The sequence below is a fragment of the Dermochelys coriacea genome, chromosome 1, assembly GCF_009764565.3.
Source record: "Dermochelys coriacea isolate rDerCor1 chromosome 1, rDerCor1.pri.v4, whole genome shotgun sequence".
In the NCBI taxonomy this organism is placed as follows: Eukaryota; Metazoa; Chordata; order Testudines; family Dermochelyidae; genus Dermochelys; species Dermochelys coriacea.
The window spans coordinates 148,738,273-148,760,659 of record NC_050068.2 but is presented as its reverse complement, the minus strand read 5'-3'; the positions used below and the strand labels follow the sequence as shown (position 1 = coordinate 148,760,659).

At 38.9% G+C, this 22,387-nt stretch overlaps 1 protein-coding gene across 9 annotated transcripts in view; it reads left to right on the top strand.

The window, feature by feature from the left end:
• Positions 1 to 22,387, top strand: part of DMD (dystrophin) — a 1,935,994-nt gene that overhangs the window by 685,137 nt on the left and 1,228,470 nt on the right. For all 9 annotated transcript variants that reach the window (XM_043505382.1, XM_043505371.1, XM_043505378.1 and 6 more), the window contains 2 exons: positions 13,103 to 13,344; positions 15,318 to 15,498. In XM_043505382.1, coding sequence (XP_043361317.1) covers positions 13,103 to 13,344; positions 15,318 to 15,498 — 423 coding nt within the window. The remainder of the gene's footprint in view (positions 1 to 13,102; positions 13,345 to 15,317; positions 15,499 to 22,387) is intronic.

The window sequence follows — 22,387 nt, the reverse complement described above, 5'->3', positions numbered from 1 at the left end:
TAGTAACAAATGTGCACTCCTGGATTACTGTATTAGTCTTACCATGGAGCCACAGACAGTCCCCTTAGGCTCTCCTGCCCCACTTTACCACCCAGACAAGATGGACTATGTGATGAAAGGTTATTAAAAGAAAAAATCACCTCACATTAGGTTACTCCCAACTTCAAAGGGTCAGTCAATGGATACTCTGGATCTCACACCAAAGACAACGCTGACGGCCAATTTTTCTAGTAAACTAATTAAATGTTTATTAGCTAAGAAAAAGAAATCTGTTATTGAGAGATTAAAGCAGGAAAAATACATCAACAGTTGAGTCAACGTTGGTAAATCCAATATGATAGCAGAGATATAGTGATGGGATCTCGGGCCATTTGTTCAGTATTCCACTCTGTTATAATCCAAAATGGTTCAGAGATACAACATCGCTCCCTGGATCCATTCTTATAGCAGTTTTCCCTGGAAAGTAATCTGGCAAGTATCTCCATCACAGCATGGACTTTTTGTCTGTTGACTAAATGCAGACTGTAGATTTCCCATTATTGAACACTATGACCCATGTTTTGAAGTTAGCATGCTTCTTCATTTTCTGTTCCAAAGCTTCAATTCTGTTTGATGGGCAGGCCAATTACAGATGCATATATAATTCGTTTTGTTATAGGAATCCAAAGAATCTTTCATTAGTTTTCATAAAGTTTAAACATCAAGCAAATACACCTTTGATCTAGGATTATCTAATTACAGGGTATACATAATTTAACAGAAGACAACAGAATACAGATAGGTGAAAACAATACAATTAACATCTCCTTTTGATCTCATCCAACAAATGAATTGGCTTGAACATGCTATGACCTTTTAGCATTTCTTTCATATTCAAACATAAGTGAACTGCCCTATTGCTCTAGCCTGAGCTGTTAGCATCACAATTTTCTTATTATTTTTTAATGTTAGAGCTATTCATTGGAAAGAGGTGGAAACAAAAACAGAACTTTACCACCATAAAAGGAAATGTAGCAAAATAATGCTCACAATAGTGCACTATGTGTTGTTAGTCAGTTCTGCACAGAAACTAAGATTCAAATCTTACTTTCTGACTATATTAAACTTTTGAAGAGACTATAGTTCATTTGAAATTATTTCAGAGAGCAGGATCTTTTAATATGGTCAAAATTCTCTTAGACATTTTGAAAATTAATCATATCTGATTATATGGCTTTTGCAATATTTTATATTGTACCAGTGAATAGAGATTCTAATTATATTTTCGTGAAATCTCTCCTCTGTTTTTTCCACCAAATGCATCCGATGAAGTGAGCTGTGAGCTCACGAAAGCTTATGCTCTAATAAATTTGTTAGTCTCTAAGGTTCCACAAGTACTCCTTTTCTTTTTGCGAATACAGACTAACACGGCTGCTACTCTGAAACCTGTAATTATATTTTGGAAGAGATTTCTGGTATTTAAAAATTCAAATGTAATGGTTTATCCAAATTTCAGATAAAAAAACCCCAAAACTTATTTTACTTTGTAACAGGGTTCACTCACCACTCTGGCACCTCCTGCTGGTTGTCTTGGGAATTAGCTCTACATGGTAGTGTGCCCTCTTCAGGTAGAGCCACACCACCATCACTCCTGCTCTAGGACCCATGTCTCTCCGAGAACAGCAGCATCCTCTTCAGCGACACAGCTATCTGGCCGTGCCTCACACTGTGCTCCCCACTTCCAGAGGACCTGAAGTCTGCTGTTCAACCACTTCCTTTAGTGGCTATTGCAGCAAATTGTCTGGCCACTTCCTCATGGCCCCAGCATCCTCTTTTCCCTTGCCTCAGGGCCTCAGCCTGCAAACCCTAGCAGCCAGCCAGGAGCTCTCTCTCCCCCGGTCCCTGCTTCCAACACTCTCTCAGCTCTCCTGAGACACACTCCTTCCTCCCTAGGCTTCCAGCAGACAATTATCCTCCTCTGCAATTTCCTTTTTATATGGGCCTACTGGGCCCTGATTAGCTGCTCCCCTCAGTCCTTCTCTGATTGGCTGCCTCCCTAGGGCTCTATTAACCCCTTAGAGTCCCATGTGGGGTAGAATCCCCATCACATACTGATGATTGAATTTGTCAAATTTCCTGTTAATTTTCAGACTTGACTGTTATGTTGTGAGCTTTTAGATTTTATTTTCTAGGAAAAGAAAAAGGTTTTATTGTAAAACAGGAGAAATATACACTGAAGAAAAATTGCAGTGGTATGTGTTTTTGAGTGCAACTTGACAAATTAAAACCAGAAATTGTCATCTTTGTTACAGCAAATAATTCCCAGCACTACAATAAAATCTACAAACAATTCTACTTGCAACTTCATAGCAGATTCTGCTATGTTGATCCACCTTAATTTGTGGATAGCCCCACTGATGAAATGGAATTATTTGTCAAATATGATTGTAGTAATGAAAATAAGGAGGGCAGACTCTGGATCTAAGTGGGTTGAATGTTATGTTCCTCCTTTACTACCATTTTCATACAAACAAAATATAAACAGCTTGCAACTTAGTGTTTGCTCAAGTATCTCAGTTTAGTGTTCATTAGTTACTTTATTATGTAGTGGTTGAACACGGTAAATTAAATATTGGAAAACAGTAATGACAATAAAAAGGCTTTCTTAACTGTGGTTCTCAACAGTACAAGCAAGCATGCAGTATCGTGGAGGAAGCTGTTAGACAAATGCTTACAGTCAAAACTGGCAGCCTTAGAAGTGCTGAGTATCCACATCTGCCACTTTCTTGTGGATCCATAGCTCTTCCAAAATTTTGGGCCTACACAGTGCAATTGCAATAGAGCTGACCTTCAAGAAATTCAAAATTAGTTAAGGAACTAACTACTAAGGAACTACTACCAGAGAGTGGAGTGTAAAATTGAACGGGTTGCTATTTGAAGTTGCAGGCTTTCTTTAATTGTTATGATAAACAGCAGAGAACTTAACTTCGCAAGTGAATAAAATACTAAGTTGCCATGTTAGCCAAATGTCAATGAGCCTAGGTAGTTGTGGAGTCACCCCAGCATCAGTGTATAGGCACAGTACCTCAAGCAATGGCCCTGGCCTGCCAAGTTGTCATAGATTTCAAGGATAGACAGATTTTAATGGTCTCATTCCTAAACACAAGGAGCAATGCAGAGGAAAGTCTGTGAGGCAGAACCTCAAGAAACTTCCACCCCGCTTGGGACAGAGTCCTTATCCTGACCTTTTCCATGGTTGGTCATGTACAAAATATCTATAGCAGATTTTTCTTTTAATTGGTATTAAAAATAATCAATTTGGCCTGGAAGAATATTTTCCCTGGATTGTGCAAGCCTTGTAAGGCACTATTTGCTATGTGCACATTGAGCTAATTGAGTCAAGAGTCAGGTCCATGTAGTGCAGATAAGAAAATATAAAAAATCTCCTCCTTCTATTTTGCCTCATGGCTGGGAGGAACAGCACTGCACTTGACTGCCCTGATGACAATTCCATTTGCATTTTTTTGCTGTCTACGTTTGGTTTCAGTTGGAGAACCAGTAGCCTCAAGAACTGGTATCATGACACAACCACCTCTTTGTTCCAAAGCCTAGGTGTCAATTATACTTAGTATCAAACAGATGATCACTTCCATCTGAAATTCCCTCTTGTAACTCGTGATTCTCTGTTCCCCCCTTGCCTCCCAAAATGGTGCATGCATGTGGCTGATATTATGATGTAGTAACTCTGGTCATGAGGTCATAGTGAGAGGAAGAGGTCCAAACTCACTTCTGGATTGGTTCTTTCATTAATAAGTAACGTTTATTTATGATGATATGCTGTTTGGAGGGAGGACACTTACCAATGTTGCTTAAAGTAGCATCAAGGATTGTGCATAATTGTTGAAGGCGACCCCTTAAAGACAGGATGAGGTTTCCCAAATATCAGTCTATTGGAAGGAACGTGTCTTCTCACTAGGACTTTGGCACTGAGCATGCTAGCTGTGTATCAGTGTAACTGAACATGGCCCTTTCAGTTCTCCTGACCTCATGTTGTGCATCATGACAGTCTTGTTCCCAGGAGTATATGACTGCACCCTGGCTAGAACAACATCTTAGTTGTCTGTGTTAGGAGGAACTCTCCCTTACTGGCAATTTTAGAGGCACAAGTACCCTTTTGGAAAAGGGAGCTGTTCAATCTGATATTTATGGAACTTCCACATACACCACAGCTGCAAAGGCAATTCCAAAATGAGTAGAGTACAGAGTAATTAAGAAGTGCAATAATTACCACAAGGTTAGAGTGTAAAATGAGATAAGTATTCTCAGCAGAGGAGAATTAGACAGATTATTTTAACTAAGCTCTTTTACTTGCTCTGAGCAGGAATATGTGGAAAATTGTTTAGTATTATATCTTGAGTAGGGAGGAAGTTAACTGTCATATGCAACCTTTTGGAATTGTAAGTACTATGAATTTTCTGTCTAAATCTTCCAATTCATTATGAGTTAATACATTTGCTATTAAATAGGATTACCTCCAGACTGGGATTGAACAAAAAACAGAAGTTTACCTCAACTCTAAGCATAAATCTCAAATTGTGTTAAACATGTCAACTTTTTAAGATTCAGAATAATTCAGATAACTTCCCTCTCTCTCTGTGCCTGTTGTTGAAATCCATTTTGGGATCAGCACCTAAACTATCTGAAAATTTCTTATAGATTGTTTACTTCAAATTTTGTTAATCTTAGGGTTCATTCCGAATCAAAGGCGGGACACATAGATTTTTAGGTCAGAAGGAACCATTGTGATCATCTAGACTCTGAGAATGTGGATAAGACCTGCCAGGCAGATACCTGGGAAAGAATTTTCTGTAGTAGTTCAGAGCCTGCCCAGCTAGTGTCCCATCTCCAGTAGCTGGGGATTTTTGCAAATGGCAGTCACCGATGGGCCACATGTCACCGTACGCAGTCCCATCATACAATCCCCTCCATAAACTTTTCAAGCTCAGTCCTGATGCCAGTTAGTTTTTTTTGCCCCCATGCTTCCCTTGGAAGGTTATTCCAGAACTTCACTCCTCTGACGGTTAGAAACCTTTGCCTAATTTCGAGCTTAAACTTGTTGATGGCTAGTTTATAGCCATTTGTTCCTGTGTCCACAATGGTGCTTAATTTAAATAACTCCTCTTCCCCCTTTTTTATCCCTCGGATGTATTTATAGACAGCAATCATATCTCCCCTCAGCCTTCTTTTGGTTAGGCTAAACAAGCCATGCTCTTTGAGTCTCCTCTCATAAGATAGGTTTTCCCTTCCTTGGATCATCCTACTCACCCATCTCTGCACCTGTTGCAGTTTGAATTCATCTTTCTGAAACATGGGAGGCCAGAATTGCACACAGTGTTCCAGGTGAGATCTCACCAGTGCCTTGCATCATGGTACTAATACTTCCCTATCTCTACTGGAAATACCTCGCCTCATGCATCCTAGGACTGTGTTAGCCTTTTTTCATGGCTGAATCACATTGATGGCTCATAGTCATCCTGTGATCAACCAATATGCCCAGGTATTGCTGCACCTCTGATAAATCCCCACTTACAGCAAAAATTGTTGTTGTTAGTCCCTAAATGCATGATGTTGCACTTTGAACTATTAAATATCATCCCATTTCTATTACTCCAGTTTACAAGGTCATCCAGATCTTCTTGTATGATATTCCGGTCCTCCTCCATATTGGCTATACCTCCCAACATTGTGTCAGTTGCAAATTTTATTAGCACAATGCAGTCTGGAGGAGATTCTGGTGAAGGCTCCAGAGAGCCCAAAGTTTCAACAGAGCAGATGACCAGAGCTCTGTAGCCAGAGTGCCATGATTAAATACCTTCCTCCTTTCCCATTAGATATATCATCACAGTGGCAGTAAGTTGTGTTTAGAGAACATTTTTTGGATTTGGCGGAGACTGTTAGACTGGGGCCTATTGGAAGGAGAGAGAAATTGATTGATTGAAATTGGTTGATTTGGAAGAAGAGATGTTTAATTTATTTAACTTTTAGAAGCTTAACAAAATGGAAGCTTCAACTCATTTGAGGTACACCCAGTACTATTATCATACCCAATACACAATATATTCCTTGCAGAAATTGTTCAGTAGTATGATGTGATTACAACAATTTATCTTCTATTCTTATAAGATCATGCACTAGACATCCAACAAGTTAATTTATATTTATTTAAAATTTAGACCACTGGTGAAATTCATGGGCAGATAGGAAGGTGAAGAATTTAAAACATAAACCAGACAAAAATCAAAGGGTGGAAGACATCATAAGAGAGAAATGATCAGGGTAATGATGAATACATGTCTTAATTTTTTTTCTTTACTTTACTACTTTGTTATTATGGAACAGAGGTCAGGTGGGGAAGTAGGAACAAAAGAGTGGTGGAAAGGAAGGAATGGGAAGAGGAAAACTGGAGGGAAGGATGGAGTATAGGCAGTTTGAGTATAGCAATAAAGGGATAGGAATAGGTTGGGGCACACAGCCAGTCTGGAGACAGAGAATAATGTTCAGAGAAAAAACATTCTGTTGTCATCCCTAGTGTCTACAGATGTCAAGGTGCTTCACTCCCACCTAATTCTTCAGCAGGAAAATGCCTATGAGGGTGATGGGAATGTTATTCCTCTGGCTGGGAGTGCCCCCAAAAGGGAGGTTAACCCTGCCAAAATAGCCATTCTTAGGGCTACAGGCAGAACCTCTCCTCTCACTACTGCCGCTGCTCCTGGCTGTTTCTGGGGCAATCTTGGCTGTTTTTGGGTGTTGGCTGTAACCCACAGGAGGTGGTCTTCTGCTTCCCCTTGGCCAAATGTCAGCAAGGACCTGCTAGGTCCTGTTACCCCCTCTGTCCCAACCCCCAAAAAAGAGAAGATCATGCATTCCCTTACTTTAAAATGTTCTCAACTTAAAAGTCTGCTGGCAAACTGAAAGAGTTTGAATTCAAACTGGAGCAGGTACAGAGAAGGGCTACTAGGATGATCCGAGGAATGGAAAACTTGTCTTATGAAAGGAGACTTAAGGAGCTTGGCTTGTTTAGCCTAACTAAAAGAAGTTTGAGGGGAGATATGATTGCTCTCTATAAATATATCAGAGGGATAAATATAGGAGAGGGAGAGGAATTATTTCAGCTCAGCACCATTGTGGACACAAGAACAAATGGGTATAAACTGGCCACCAGGAAGTTTAGACTTGAAATCAGACGAAGGTTTTTAACCATCTATCTGGTTTTAAGATTCTACTCGATAAGTTTATGGAGGAGATGGTATGATGGGATAATGGGATTTTGGTAAGTAATTGATCTTTAAATATTCAGGGTAAATAGGCCAAATCCCCTGAGATGGGATATTAGATGGATGGGATCTGATTTGCTATAGAAAATTCTTTCCTGGGTATCTGGCTGGTGAATCTTGCCCACGTGCTCAGGGTTTAGCTGATTGCCATATTTGGGGTCGGGAAGGAGTTTTCCTCCAGGGCAGATTGGAGAGGCCCTGGAGGTTTTTTTGCCTTCCTCTGTAGCATGGGGCATGGTTGACTGGAGGGAGGCTTCTCTGCTCCTTGAAGTTTTGAACCATGATTTAAGGACTTCAATAGCTCAGACATGGGTGAGGTTTTTCATAGGAGTGGGTGGGTGACATTCTGTGGCCTGCGCTGTGCAGGAAGTCAGACTAGATGATCAGAATGGTCCCTTCTGACCTTAGTATCTATGAATCTATGAATCTATGAGTGAAGCAGGGTGTGGGGATTTGTGAGTAGACTCTTGATTGTTATGGTGATTTAGGATAAAACACCTACTGTATCCAAATTAATACTCAGTGAACTTCATAGATGCATAGATACTAAGGTCAGAAGGGACCATTCTGATCATCTAGTCCGACCTCCTGCACAGCGCAGGCCACAGAATATCACCCACCCACTCCTATGAAAAACCTCACCCATGTCTGAGCTATTGAAGTCCTTAAATCATGGTTCAAAGACTTCAAGGAGCAGAGAAGCCTCCCTCAAGTCAACCATGCCCCATGCTACAGAGGAAGGCGAAAAACCTCCAGGGCCTGATGGGTTAAAATGATTGCAAAATTAATTTGAAATGATGCAACACTTAAAGTGCTACCATGATAAGGAGGAAGTTTGTTAATATGCCTCATTGAAGTTGCCATTCCAAATATCCTTATGAGTTGTGAGCTCTAAAAAAACAAACAAACAAAAAACCAGAGGTAATATTGCATTATTTTATCTTGGATCCATGGCTAATGATAAATAAACTTGACAAGGATGACTTCATGTTAAATGACAGTCCCAAAGTAGTTGCATATAAGGTACTATATAATTAAAAATATTCTAATACAATTTGTTATGCACAGTACACAAAGTAATAAAATTAATGGATGCACTTCAGGTAATGATCTATGTCCTCAGGGTACAATATATTTATCCACTGAGTATATCGGGGTTGTTTAGAATATGAAATGTGACAGGATTATGATTTATTAACCCTGAAATTTTAGCATATTAGTACTGAATGGGTTTTGTATTGCTCATTGAACATAGTTATCAATTTTTTTATATACAACTCCCAGAAAATAATAATTAACAGGGAAATTCATGTTAACAATATGGATGAAAAGGTTTTAAACATTTTTAGACTGAAATAAAATAAACACCATTCATATAATCATAGAATCGTAGGACTGGAAGGGACCTCAAGCGGTCATCTAGTCCAGTGCCCTGCAGTCATGGCAGGACTAACCATTAACTAGACCATCCCCGACAGGTGTTTATCTAACCTACTCTTAAAAAATCTCCAATGATGGAGATTAAACAACCTCCTTATGCAATTTATTCCAGTGCTTTAACCACCCTGACAGGTTTTTCCTAATGCCCAACCTAAACCGTCCTGTGCAATTGGGATGCCCTGTAAAAATGGGCACTCCAGCAGAAATCCGCTGAAGGGCAGCGGAAGTCCGGAAACCTGTCAGAAGCCACAGGGTGGGCAGGGGAAGCTCCAGCGCCCTGACCCTGGTCCCTGGCAAAGGGACTGAGCAGGTGGGGGAAGGGCAGATGCAGGACAGAGCCCTAGTGTCCGGATCCCAGCTGCAGCCCTGAGACAGGAGAAGCTCTCACTCCCTGCCATGGCCTCAGGGCTGGAGGAGCTCTCACTCCTCACTGGTTTCAGAGTAGCAGCCGTGTTAGTCTGTATTCGCAAAAAGAAAAGGAGTACTTGTGGCACCTTAGAGACTAACAAATTTATTAGAGCATAAGCTTTCGTGAGCTACAGCTCACTTCATCACTCCCCACTGTGATCCCAGGGCTCTGGTCAGTGGACAGAGCTTTTCCAATCTTGGGGACGCAGTGGTGTTGGGCGGTGGGGGGCGGGGAGAAAGCACACAAGGGGCTGCAGTGGGGGAGGGGAATGGGGCAGGACTGTGGGTGAAACAGAGACCTTGGGTGGAACACGGTAGAGCCGTTGGTGAGGCTTCAGATGGAAGGGGTGGAACAGGGGCAGGACCTTCTCTGGCCCAGGACCCAGGGAGACCTTAATCCGCCTCTGCCTACAGTCACAGGAGAAGCCAAAGGATCCCTTTACTGGTCTGGGAACATGAGTACATCAAAAGCAATGTTTGGACATAAGTTAATAGAACTTTAGTAACTTGGGAATTTTCAGTTTATTTAAACAAGTTGAGAGGGATTGGGGACTCAAGGGAGGATAAGAGGGGTAAGGAGCCCTCTGGAGGGATCTGCTGCAACCAGACCCTAGCCTGCAATATACGACTTTCCAATCCTAGAAGAAAATATGACCGGAAAGAAAACTGTCAGCAAACCATAGATAGTCCAAGGCTGCAGCCCCCATGCAATCATAACTTTGGCCTGAAAGCCCGCTCCAGTGTCAAATTCATAGCAGTTAGAAGACGAAGCTAGTAGTAAGTATTTTTAGCTGACCTTCTTACTTATCCCAAATGAAATCACAGTCAGTGTCCACTGGGTCCAGGGGTAGTTAAGGATGTAGAGTCAGGGACCTTGTACCTTCTTTTACGGTTCTCAGGCATTTTATGAATGTATTGCTACTCAGAATTTATGTCCAAACCTACAGGCAGGACAGAACTAATTGTTGAAACAAACCATTCAGTTTAGTTTAGCATAGCAAAACGTGTACCTACTACTATACTATTAGTGCATTTACTTCTGCTACTGATGAGTTTGTGTCCATATGGTGATCATTTAATAAAAATATCCATTCAGACTCCATGTGCAGGATCATGCTACCCCCTTGCACTTAGTCATATGCTAATTAAACATGAACATATGCTAAATGAAGTTGCATACCCAAACCCACTAATGCCAAAAATTCCAGGTAAAAAACATTGATGCATCTTGTTACTTGGTTCCAGAAGTGTACTAAATGGATTTACCTCTCCTGCCTTCTCTCCCTCAAGTGCCCACAGGAAACATGTTCATACTTACTGTTTGTCATACCCCAAAGTGCAGCTTGACATCCTCATGCTCCCCCAAACTCTTCTTCTCTCTCTGACCCAAACACCAAACCCTTTCTGCTCCCTCTCCCAAACACCAGCCTTTCTCTTGTAATGTGTTTGTGAGTGGACTGTACCACAACAGTGACTGTAGTAGGACGAGAGCCTGAGACATAAGCCCTTGTATCAGAGGCCTGGGCTAAAGTAGGCAAGTTAAGTTGTGAGCAAGAGGCAGGCCCTGCTCACAGAATCTGGCAAGAACAGGGTTGATACCGCAGAAACACGTTCCTAAGTAGTGCCAGGCACAAGAATATACACACAAACAGTAAGGTGGTACCAGAACACCCTGATACCAGCACATTCCCCAAAGATAACAGGACCATGCTTACTCAGCTTAAGGATAAGGTCAGGATGACAGCATGATGGATAGAGATGTTTTGATCGAACTTACAGGTACAAAGCAATGGGTGTCACCCTGATACGTCAGGGGAAATACATAACTTGTTTGTATTGGTGTATAAAGATGTATCTCAGAGGGAGTGTCTTTGGCCAACCGAAAGTCCCGCTGTTCACTGAGCCTCATCCATTGTCATTGGCATATATGTGCTAGTATAACTGTAGACATTGATCCGGGGAGCTAGGACTGTGCTTCTTTGACAATAAACCTGGCTGGGTGCCTTTGTACCTTAACGGAGCTTGTGGTCATTGGGCAGTTCGCTTGAGCTGTGCCAGCTTGAGCTGTGCCAGTTATCTGCACAGAGCTGGGACAGCCCACAGGGAGAACACACACCCACCACTGAATGTCTAACCACAGTGACGACTTCTGAATTGGAGAGCTGGCCAAGCAATGTAGGGCTGCATGGCAGCTTCTTACACCTATAACTCCTGGCTTTTTTTTCAAAATTACACAACATTTGCTTGGGGGGGTAAGAGAGGAAGGAGTATACCAGGAGTTGAAAGAGGCATAGCCTGTGGCACTGTTATGCTCCAGCTACTTTCAACTGTTGGACAGCCACTTTCCAAGTGGCGTTCAATACAACAACCAAGAGTTGGCTCCAGCACAGAGCATGCCTGAGAATCAGGGAGCTGCAAATAGACACTGAGCAGCATGGCAGAGAATCCAGCCAAAAATATTGTAGAGTAGAAAAGTTTAAGTCCTAGGAAATTTTAACAAGATCTGTGAAGTGTTTTTGTGTATTCCTAAGGATACACAGAAACCTTTTTAGAACAGAAGATCTCTGTAAATTATTATTAGTTTGCATTATAGTAGTGACTGGTGCCCTCACCCATGAATCGGGACCCCATTGTGCTAGGCATTGTACAAATGTATCTCAACAATTTAAAATTCTATGAATGTGTTTGCATACTTGCCTTCTGATATCTGAATTATTGTGTAACCATAATGAGGGAATTTTTGGGTGGAGGAAGGGGCAGAATGCAGCATTATTATATCTTCTATTTCGCTTCAAAATAGAAAGATTGACATACTCCAGATGTACCAAAGCCCACACAGGCCTGGAGAAACAAGCTATTGCTTTGAGAGATATAGTTACGTTGAAGTTTAGGTTTGAGGCTTCTGTCTTATTGACGTATAGTCTTTGTGTTAGGAAAAATGGGGGGGGCAGATATTTTATTATTTTGATGAGCTGAAAACTTTTGTTTCTGCAGAGTTGGCCCGTAGGGATAGTGGTGAGGTTGTTATTAAAGATGTGCTCTCAAGCTGATTAGTACTACAATTTGATTAACTCTGACTTCATTATCTGTCATATTGCTATATGTATAATTACAAATCATGCCAGCAAGAAGTATATATGACTGTTCACATTAGAGCTTTTCTCCATCTGATATCTGTATAGTATCTGATATCATAGCCTCCTGATATCTATAGTAAATATGAGCTACTCAAATTAATGATATTACTCTGATTAGTTTTGAATTGATGCCTACAGTGCCAAATTTCAGAATAATTATAAACTGTGCTAGGGAAAACCCCTTTGTTTTACTTTTGATTTCTATTTTGTTCAGTGTGAAATCCCAGGGCTGAGCTCTTTTACCTCATCGCTGCTCCAAGTAACTTTATTGCAATTGCTAAACTAAGTATTTTTGCTTAATATGCCTTGTTTCAATAATGGTGAATGCTGAATTTATGTGTAGTATGTAATACAGACGCTAAGTGTGGAATTTTCAAATACACAAAGTTACTTAGGAGCCTAAATCCCATAAACTTTAAATTGGATTTTTGCTCCTAAACCATTTGGACACTTAGAAAAGCCATCCCTAAGTACTAAAATGTAATTTCAATCAAGACAGAGTTTTCCAAAATGTAAGTTTAAGGCATTTTATTATTTCTCATAGTAGCTTTAATTATTTCAGTGTGCTGTATCTCTTCTTTCTGCTTTATTCCTATTATGGAGCTATAATCTATTTTGATTCATTCTCATAGTAACAGCAATATCTTGCCAGCAATTTACAATAGATTTTAAATGCTCTCTCCACTAATATATCAGTCGTACATTTATATACAGAAACTGAGTTGTTAAATTATTTCCCTGCTTCTTTTTTGTGACTTAAAGATACATAAGTATTAAACTTTTTTTGTCTTCCTTTCTTTCTAGAGGGCCTTAATGCTGACAACATCAAACAAGCCTCAGAGCAGTTGAACAGTCGCTGGATTGAGTTCTATCAGTTGCTGAGTGAGAGACTGGCGTGGCTGGAGTACCAAAATAACATCATTGCCTTCTACTCCCAGCTGCAGCAACTGGAGCGGACAGCAATTACTGCTGAAAACTGGCTGAAAGTACAACCTACATCAGCAGCAGATCCTGCTATAGTAAAAATACAGTTAGAAAAGTGCAAGGTTAGAGGCTCTTTTCCAACCCTTTCATTCTTATGCTTGATTTGTATTTCTACATTTTGTCAGATGATGGTTGCCAGTTTTTCATTATGAGAGTGGAAAACAGTCTTTATATCTTTCAAAACTAGGTATTGTCAATACCCAGTCCATGAAAGGTAGCAGTGATGAGTGTAAAAGGACAGGAGGACACAATGTATGGAGGTTAAAATTAAACATTTGGTTCTTTTCAGCAAATAACTAATACTTGTTCTACTGTACTTTTAATTGATATTAGATGTTGGATTGCTATAGCCATATGACCAGAATGTTATGCAAAATCTTAAGACCATTGTAAGGAAAAACTTAATTTACACATTAATGTTTGGTCAATAAAAAGAAGTGCCTGTTAAGACTTGAAAAGTCAACTCCTTGAAGTGACTGATTTCCTTGGGTAATTTAATGGTTGGGTTATACTTTGCTAGTTTGTCCTCTGATTGCAATCCTTCTGGGATCTGGACTTTTGATACAAGTTTAGCACACCTTAATTAGGTCCTGAAGCAGCAGAGCACTTGTACATGTGTTTAAGTGCTTTGCTAATAAGGGTCTTATTGTAGAACATTATGCATACTTATGGAAGCAATCTGAAGGTTGTATTTTCACAGATGAGTTCATGACATAATTTTAAAGCAATATTTTTATTGATGCAAGGAATTTCATAGAGCTGCCTTCTATTCCTGCTATATCTAGCAGGATTTCAGTTTTGCTAACATATGGCTAGCTTATGCCCTATGTGCCATTGGGCCATCCTAGAGTTCCCAAGAGTAATGGAGCCTGACTCAAGAAGAGTTCCCAAGCAGTATTTCCAGTGTGTGTAGTGTATCACAGCGAAGCCTGCCCCTTTTTATGGTCCTGAACAGCTCTGTAGGTGGGGATACTAGAATCATGTCATGATCATTAGCTTTGCTCTGCTGGCCTCTTTCTGGCAACTGGCACGAATAGGGACCTTAGAGGGGAGCATAAAGGATATGCTGATTTAGGATTCTGGACAGCCCTTGTGCATGAGCACAAGTGTGGAGAGCTCCCTACACATCCTGTACATACAATTTTTTTTAAAAAATTTATCTACTATGCTCCTGCTTCTGCACTTTGTTAGACAAGATTTAGTTTGGTATTTATTGAAATCAGTGCAGTGGAGAATTAGGCCCTATTTATGTATAAATTTATTTATGACTCTGACTCACTCTAGACTAATGCTCATTTCAATAACCTAAAGTGTTTTTGGTAATAATAAATCTCCACATTAATGAAGAGTTTATCATAGAAGGTAAGTTGAACCACAACTCTCCTAAACTGTAGGCATTGTTTGAAAACCAAGGCCAGAGCAGATTTTTTTTGTGAATGATTTTTTTTAATCTTTAAAACACCAGTCCAAATTCTCATGTCTGATCTCCCTTAAATTATGAGATGTTCAAAATCTGGATGCAGACCTGAAATTTCCAACTTGAGTCTATCTCTACTTTCTAGGGAAGCTCAGCCAATACCAAGATATTTTCTCTACTCTTATACGGACACCTGCAGTAGTCACCTTTAAAAAGTGAATAATGATCAACAGTTACTATTTCATAACGTCAAATTGCACAGTTATTTCTCATTCTCAGTATAAGAAAATAGTTTTCATATCTGATACCACAAATGAGGAACTGTTACATTTGACTTTTTATGGTGATCACTCTACAGTGAAGATTGAGGGACTTCACTGAGCATATTAACATTTGACTGGGCAAAACATTGGTGATTTATACAATAGAGAACAATCCTAATCTGGCAGTAAGGTGAACTAAGTAAAGGAGTACTCTAGTTCTTCTCCATCACCATTTTCCATTCCAGGAATATCTGATGTTCTCTTTCCCTCTTGTATTCCATAAGAACAGTGGTGATCTGATGAAGAATCGCTTGTAGGATGATTTTATTCAGGAATCTTTGTCTTCATTATACAGGAAGAAGTCTCCCGGTTGTCAGCCCTTCAGCCTAAAATTGTGCAGCTAAAGGTTCAAAGTAAAGCACTGAAAGAAAAAGAACAAGGGCCAATGTTTCTGGATGCAGACCTTGTAGCTTTTACTAACCACTTCAAACAAGTTTTTGCTGATGTACAGGCCAGAGAGAGAGAGCTACAGACCAGTAAGTTGTTCATGGCTAGAAATTACTGTGCCCAAGAAATTTTTTTTGCAACAGAGTTTATTTTAATTTGCTGCTTTCTACCCAGTGTTGCTATACAAAAGGGAAGTGAGTTGTGGTGGTCTATTTTCTGTAACTGTTTCAGAAATATCTATTAATCAGTTTACTGCATGTTTAATAATGTGAACACTTGAGAAATTAAAGGTTTACTTCCAATCACAGCTCACCCTCAGGATTGCTCTCTCACACAGCATTCCCAGGATAGCACACGTATGGCCAGATTCACCAATACTTCCCAGCAACACCAGACAGCCTTGATATAACTGTCCAGTTAAGCCAGGTTTACTTCTACTTGGCACCACTGAAGAAATGCAAAGCAGATATATTGTACCAGTGAATATAGCCTATGGAGTTGTGTAGTGCAGGTGGCTAACCCTGGGAGAGACAAAACAATAGTAAAAAGAAAAGGAGTACTTGCATCGCCTTAAAGACTAACACATTTATTTGAGCATAAGCTTTTGTGAGCTATAGCTTACTTCATCGGATGCATCAAATAAATGTGTTAGTCTCTAAGGTGCCACAAGTACAACTTTTCTTTTTGAGAATACAGACTAACACGGCTGCTACTCTGAAAACAATAGTAGTGGCTTCACTGCTATATTGGGATCCATCATTTACCTGTATATATTGATACACTGAGATATATTTATGTGAATTGTAAAGAAAGATTTTGAAATTAATCTTGCGTATTGTGGAGCTAGGTCAGTAGTATAACTACCAAAGAGCACTGAAAAAATATTTAAGCCAAAATTTGAAGAACCACCCATTCATTAAGTGCTTGGTTGTGCAACTTTTTTAGTCATGTTGCAAATCACTTACTCAACCAACTAGTCCCAGTGATGTTAATAAGACAACTAGTATGTATAAGTGTATGCAACATTTGCATAGTCTAAGCCTTGCATTTACTATCCCAAGTTTTGGTGTTTTTTTTAATATTCAGATACTACATGAAAATCTGGCTTATTTTCCTTTTGTTCATATTTTAATGGGTGCCTTATAGAAATCTGTTTTCTTGAAAGGCAAGGCACATAAGGAAGCAAACATGCAGTTGCTTGGAGGGCTTAGTGAGGCTTCAGGTGGGATAGGAGCTGGGAGAGTGAAGAACTAGAGACAGTAGAGAAGTATGTCAGCATAAATATTGCTCAATTGATAAATCAACCCTGATGATACTTTGGTAACGAAAAACAGAAAGGCATACAGAGAATGAACAAAAATATATATATTTGTAGCCAAAACATTTTTTTAGATTGGCAATACCCTTTTGCTCCTGTCTGAAGATGATGCATTAATACTCTGAGATATAATAATACATTAGAAAATATGTTAAGTCCATTGACAAAAAGGAGAGAAAATTTAAATACAAAATGTGCCTAAGTATCAACACTGAGACATTCTTTCATTTTATTAAATTGGCCTGCCACTGTTGAGCTACACTGAATAGCAGAATTGTAAGAGCTGGGTTTGTGCTTAGGTTTCAAATTTGCTTTCCAAATGAATTCTTGATAAGATAGTGGCTATCAAAAATATGCAACATCTTTAAGAAAAAAATATACTTATTTCTATTTCTGTAAGTTTCCTTGTTCACAGTGAAAGAAGAAAATTAGTATTTGATGCTTTTCCAGTGCAAACAAAATCTGAATTACATAACCCAAATTAAACCCCTTTATCCTAACCTACCCCATTGTACACTTTGGAAGAATTCAGATCTTGTTCCAAACTTCACAGCTCAAGCAAATCTCTCCTGATTTTTGGAGGAGAGGGGCGTGGGTTTTTATATCCTTCTCTGCTCCAAAAATCCATTTGATCCAACTCATTCTATATTGATCATTTGATGTCCATATGTATGTGCATTTTCCTGTATTTTCCTATATGATGGGCTGAAACAGCATAGTGATTCTGCAGTGATGCTTCATTAGACACTAATTTATTAATTAGATTAGATTCAAGATGACTCTGTGGTAGCATGGTGTAGTAAATTAGGCAGGCAGCTAGGAGATTGCTCTGGTCTCAGTTCTGTCATTGACTTGCTGTGTGGCCTTGAGCAAGTCACCTAAATTCTCCAAGCTTCATTTTCACTGTCTCTAAAATGGGGATTGAAGTACTTATTTACCAACCACAATGGGGTATTGTGGAAAATAATTAGCTAATGTACATAAAGTGTAAAGCTACAGCTGCTAAGTGCTATATATGACAAGTACTATTATTCTCACGTGCTCAGATGCATAAACTTTTCAAAAACCAGAAAGGTTTACATCGCAGACACCCCATTTAAAAAAAAATCTGTGCAAGGAAGCTTTACACCATTTAAATTTGAAAATAAGTGTATAATAAACACAATAATGGATTTGTTCACAAATAACTTACCCAAGGACAAACAGAGGCAGAATTGGGAACAGAACCTAGGTAATCATGAATCCTAATTTATATAATCCTACACGTATGATTGTTTGTTTAAAAAAAATTACCACTTTTGAATTAAATCTTTTTTCAAAAGTAGGAAAATATTATGCCACTATTAAAAATTGACTTTACTCCTGATTAAAGATACCAAATATTCCAATAGTAATCAGTAATGTGTGCATACACACACAGAGTTCATGCATTTTCTTTATTCTGTATGACAGAAAGTGCTGCATTTCATTGGAACATTAGATATTTACACCTCTTGTTTGCATAAATTTTCTGGTTAATTTCTTTTGTAGATTAAATTTTCTGAGTTGTGAATAGCTTTTGGTAGGCCTAGCAGCAGCAGCGCTTGTATCTTCACTTTATTTGATTAGTATCCGAAATGTGATAAACAAGATATTGTTTGATTCAACATTAGGTTTTGTTAAATTCCTTTGTCTTTTGGTGGCTGAGGACCACTATGTTTTGAAGGAAGCAAAAATCTTTATTTTCCAGGTGTTTTTTTGGAGGGAGGGGGGTCTCATTTTAGGAGATATTCTTCCCTATGTTCTGTTGCTTTTTTAAAACCATATGAGCAATTTACTCCCTATGTATTGGGTTCAGTGAATTTGTTATCAGTAAGCTATGTAAAGCAATATTTTTCATGTTCAAACAACGGAATTCCTCTTTAGATTAGCTTTCCTCTACCTATAATTTCTTCAAAATCTGTTCTGTTGTTTGTGTAGGAAAGAAGTATAACCTTGTATGATGTTTTTTTCATGACTATTTGGAAAGATTTAAGTGGATTTCTAATATGTTCAAACTTTGTAGGTTTTTGTTAATTATTCTTTACAATTAAATGAGCATTGGTATTTAGAAAAAGTAAACTGCCACGATTTAGACCTAAGAGTTGAGAAGAATATCGTATCCACCTGACATTGCAGGAAGAGTTTGGATATGTGTAACGTAATTACCCATTGGATATTTGGCCAGGACACTCGTTTATGTGGAGGGTAATTCATAGCTAGTTTCATTACTATCTTGCTCAAGAATGAGAGGTTGAACAGTGAGATCTGCTTATCTTGAGATGGACAAGATCTGTTTAGTCAAGAGAGGAGGTATCTTGGGAATAGTCCAACTATTTAATGCTTTTAGGATGGTTGACAGATTCCCTTAATCTAAGGTGGTTGACAAATTCTGTCTACAGGGGAGCTAAAGTACTCCCTCGTATCTTTCATCAGCCATGATTGGCATAGATCTGAATCACAGGTCCTAAGTGATTCTTTCCAGTGCTTCCTGAATGTCTTGCTCTGTGACTGCTGAATTCTTTGATGGGGCAAAGTGTTTTTTTCCAACCTAGTCTCAGTATATTGCTGTCTAAACAGGGCATCATAGCTACAGATGGTCTTCAGTGAGAAATGTGTCAGTTGGTCCTCATATTGAGGGGAGCTGCTCTCTGGGGTGGCATAGCAGAAGGTGTTCTTCATTGACAAAGTGATTTGTGGCTCAGAAAAGTGCCCACCCCCCAAACCCAGCCTGAAATTTGAAAGTTAAACTAGTTTCTTTCTGGATTACTTACACTTGTTAACCAGGGAAATGTTAAGAAAAAATCCTTACCCTGCACATACCACTGTCTCCACCAAACTAAGATTAAAACAGTCATCCAAGTGGGAAGAACATGATTTGTACCTGTAAACTCAAGGACCCAGCTAAATTCCATAGTATCTTCAACGAATCCATACCAAACAGAAGAGCCTAGGAAAAAATCTGGTGAGATGCGCCAAGTAGCAACTGAGATTCTTGTAACCAAAGTTTTATATAAAATTCTGTTGCTGATGCATGGGACAGAACAGAATCTATTTGATTCCTCCATAACTACGTTGTATCCACAATGCTAATAGAAGTAAGAAGCAGTAAGAATGCTTGTTTGAACAGATGTGTCTGAACTCAGGGTACAGAATTGAGTACTAATTAGATTAGATCACAAAATAGCTCTTTTCAGCCATAGATCTAAAAAAGTGTCAGCTCTACATTGATATATTTTCAAAGTAGATGAAAAAAAATACGCTCCTCACCCACATTTGATGGTTGGGTTGGCAATGCACCCCCCCCCAAAAAGGATAAAATGAAAACCTGAAAGCGAGTCTCAAATCTGTTTTTTTTTCCCCCACAAGCTAGTGGCTCATTCATACCATGGTATGGTACTTTTGGTAGATAAAATGCAAGTGAAGGGCTATATAGTTAATTTTAGCAGCTGGCATGTTAACCTTCACAAAATTTCTTTTGGGAAGGATAGAAAGAAGAAAGGGTTTCACTTAAGCATTTTGAGCTGATTTGCTTTTTTTCTCCCAACCCCCGCCTCTCACCATATCCTTTTTCAGGATATTCCACCATTTTCCCTGGTAGCCAGTGTGAATCCAATAACTTCAACAACTGCTGTATCCAAGAGTTCATGCCACTGGCAATCTCAGGATAGCTCCCCAAGACTATGCAAAACAGTCACCACAATAAGATCAACATTTTGGTTTTCCTTTTTTCATGTTTTTCTTTAGTTAAAGAACTTTTTAAACCTTGAGCATTTCACATAGTCTTGCATAAGATTCTGTAATTTAGAGATTAAATTTGCACAAAATGACACAGAATCCTATGATAAATATAGGGTTTTTTCAGAATGAGCGTTGTGAATTTAAAAATAAAGTGCTGTCTTATGAATCATACACATGCAAATTATATTTGAGTCCCCAAGCAGATCTAGGCTATGCATTATTTTTGAAAACACTTTCTTCAATTAATATAAAATATTCCTTTGAATTGACTTTTGGAGGGTTTTTTTCAGTTCTATATTTTATTTTTTTAAAATCTGCTTCCCAAGATGTCATCTGTGGTTGAACAGAGTTTTATTAAGCAGCACAGATGTAATTTCATTTTTCTTAGGCTATATACTTTCTCATATTAGTGTTTTCCCTTTAAAAAAGAAACAAGTTATCTATAGAATTAATCTTTATTACATATTGTCCTTTCCTGTATGTCCAATTTATCTTCCCCTCCTCCTTCCCCCTCCCTCAATGATAAATTAAAATGGGGAGGGGGAAATGCATGTAATATCTAATAAAACAATTGAATTTTTTTATTATAATGGTTCATTAGTTCTTGTAAGGCTTGTAAAACCCTGTCTGTACCATTTCTTTTAACATGGAGATAAATCAGAGAAAAGGAATTGTTAAAGCACTTTCAGAGCATGACTGTTCCCTGACAATATGATGGAAGATTTTAAGAGGTTACACTTTGATGGTTTCTGATGAATGGAGGAAAAAACGGGGAAACCCACAGCTCTTATCAGAAGAAAAGCTTCTCAAAGGTTGGACTTTGATCATCAACTTCAAGGAAAAGTACCACAAAATAAGTAAAAGGAAGAAAGTATGTTCCTAGGAAAGGAGTTGAGAAAAGTATGGTAGTTCATATGATTTAAAAAAAAAATTAGATGATCAGTCATGCTTGCTATTTTATGCCCTTTTTTTTTAGTAAAGATTTCTGAGATTCAAGCTAGTTCATTCATTGCAGGAAACAATTGTATCAGTTGAAATGATTCCATTGATTCAAATTTGCTGCCTGTCTTCTACTGTAACAATGAGCTGATGAATAGTGAATTTACCTTGATTATAGGGGGGAAAGTGTAGATAGGGTGTGTGTACGGAGAATGTACTCTGGCCTGTCTGAGACTGGAATAAAATCTCTCCTACTTAATTTCAGGTGGTGGAAAAGAAATCTGTTCAATAAATATCTGGGGGAAGGAGGAAAGGGAGAAGAGCTGTTTTCAAATGTTGTGGTATTTTTCTACTTGCTAAAAATAAATAGATTGATATTTGTTTTAATGAATTTCTTAGCCTAAGTCTTGTCCTCGCTCTTGGTATTTTTACAACCCTTATTGCCACTGACTGCTTTGATGAATTGGGACCCCAACTGATTTTCCCCATGCTCACACAGGATATATGTAGCAAAAGTTGGAATTGATTACCCAAATCCTTGTCCCATATCTTTACCAAAAGGACCATCTATCCTTGCTTTGCCACAAAGTAAAGATGTGAAGTCTTCAGGTCTGCTCTTCTCCTTATAGGCAAAAGGTCCCCCAGCCATGTCCCAGCTCTCATTCACCTCAGGAATCTGGTTCTGTAGCAGTTATCTGCCTGGGCCTCCAGCTGCAAGTTACAATGGACTAATCTTCCTAGAATCCTCCTAGCATTAAGATTCCTACTCTTCATTCTTTTAACTTAAAAACTTTGCTTCCTCCAGGCTGCAATAAAGGTGGAAAAAACCTCTGTGAATCCCTACCAATTTGATTCAACAGGAAAAAAGTCGGTTCCCAGCCTGTAGCGGTGCATCCTAAATTCAGGACTCTTCACTTGTCCTTGTTGAACCTTATCAGATTTCTTTTGGCCCAATCCTCCAA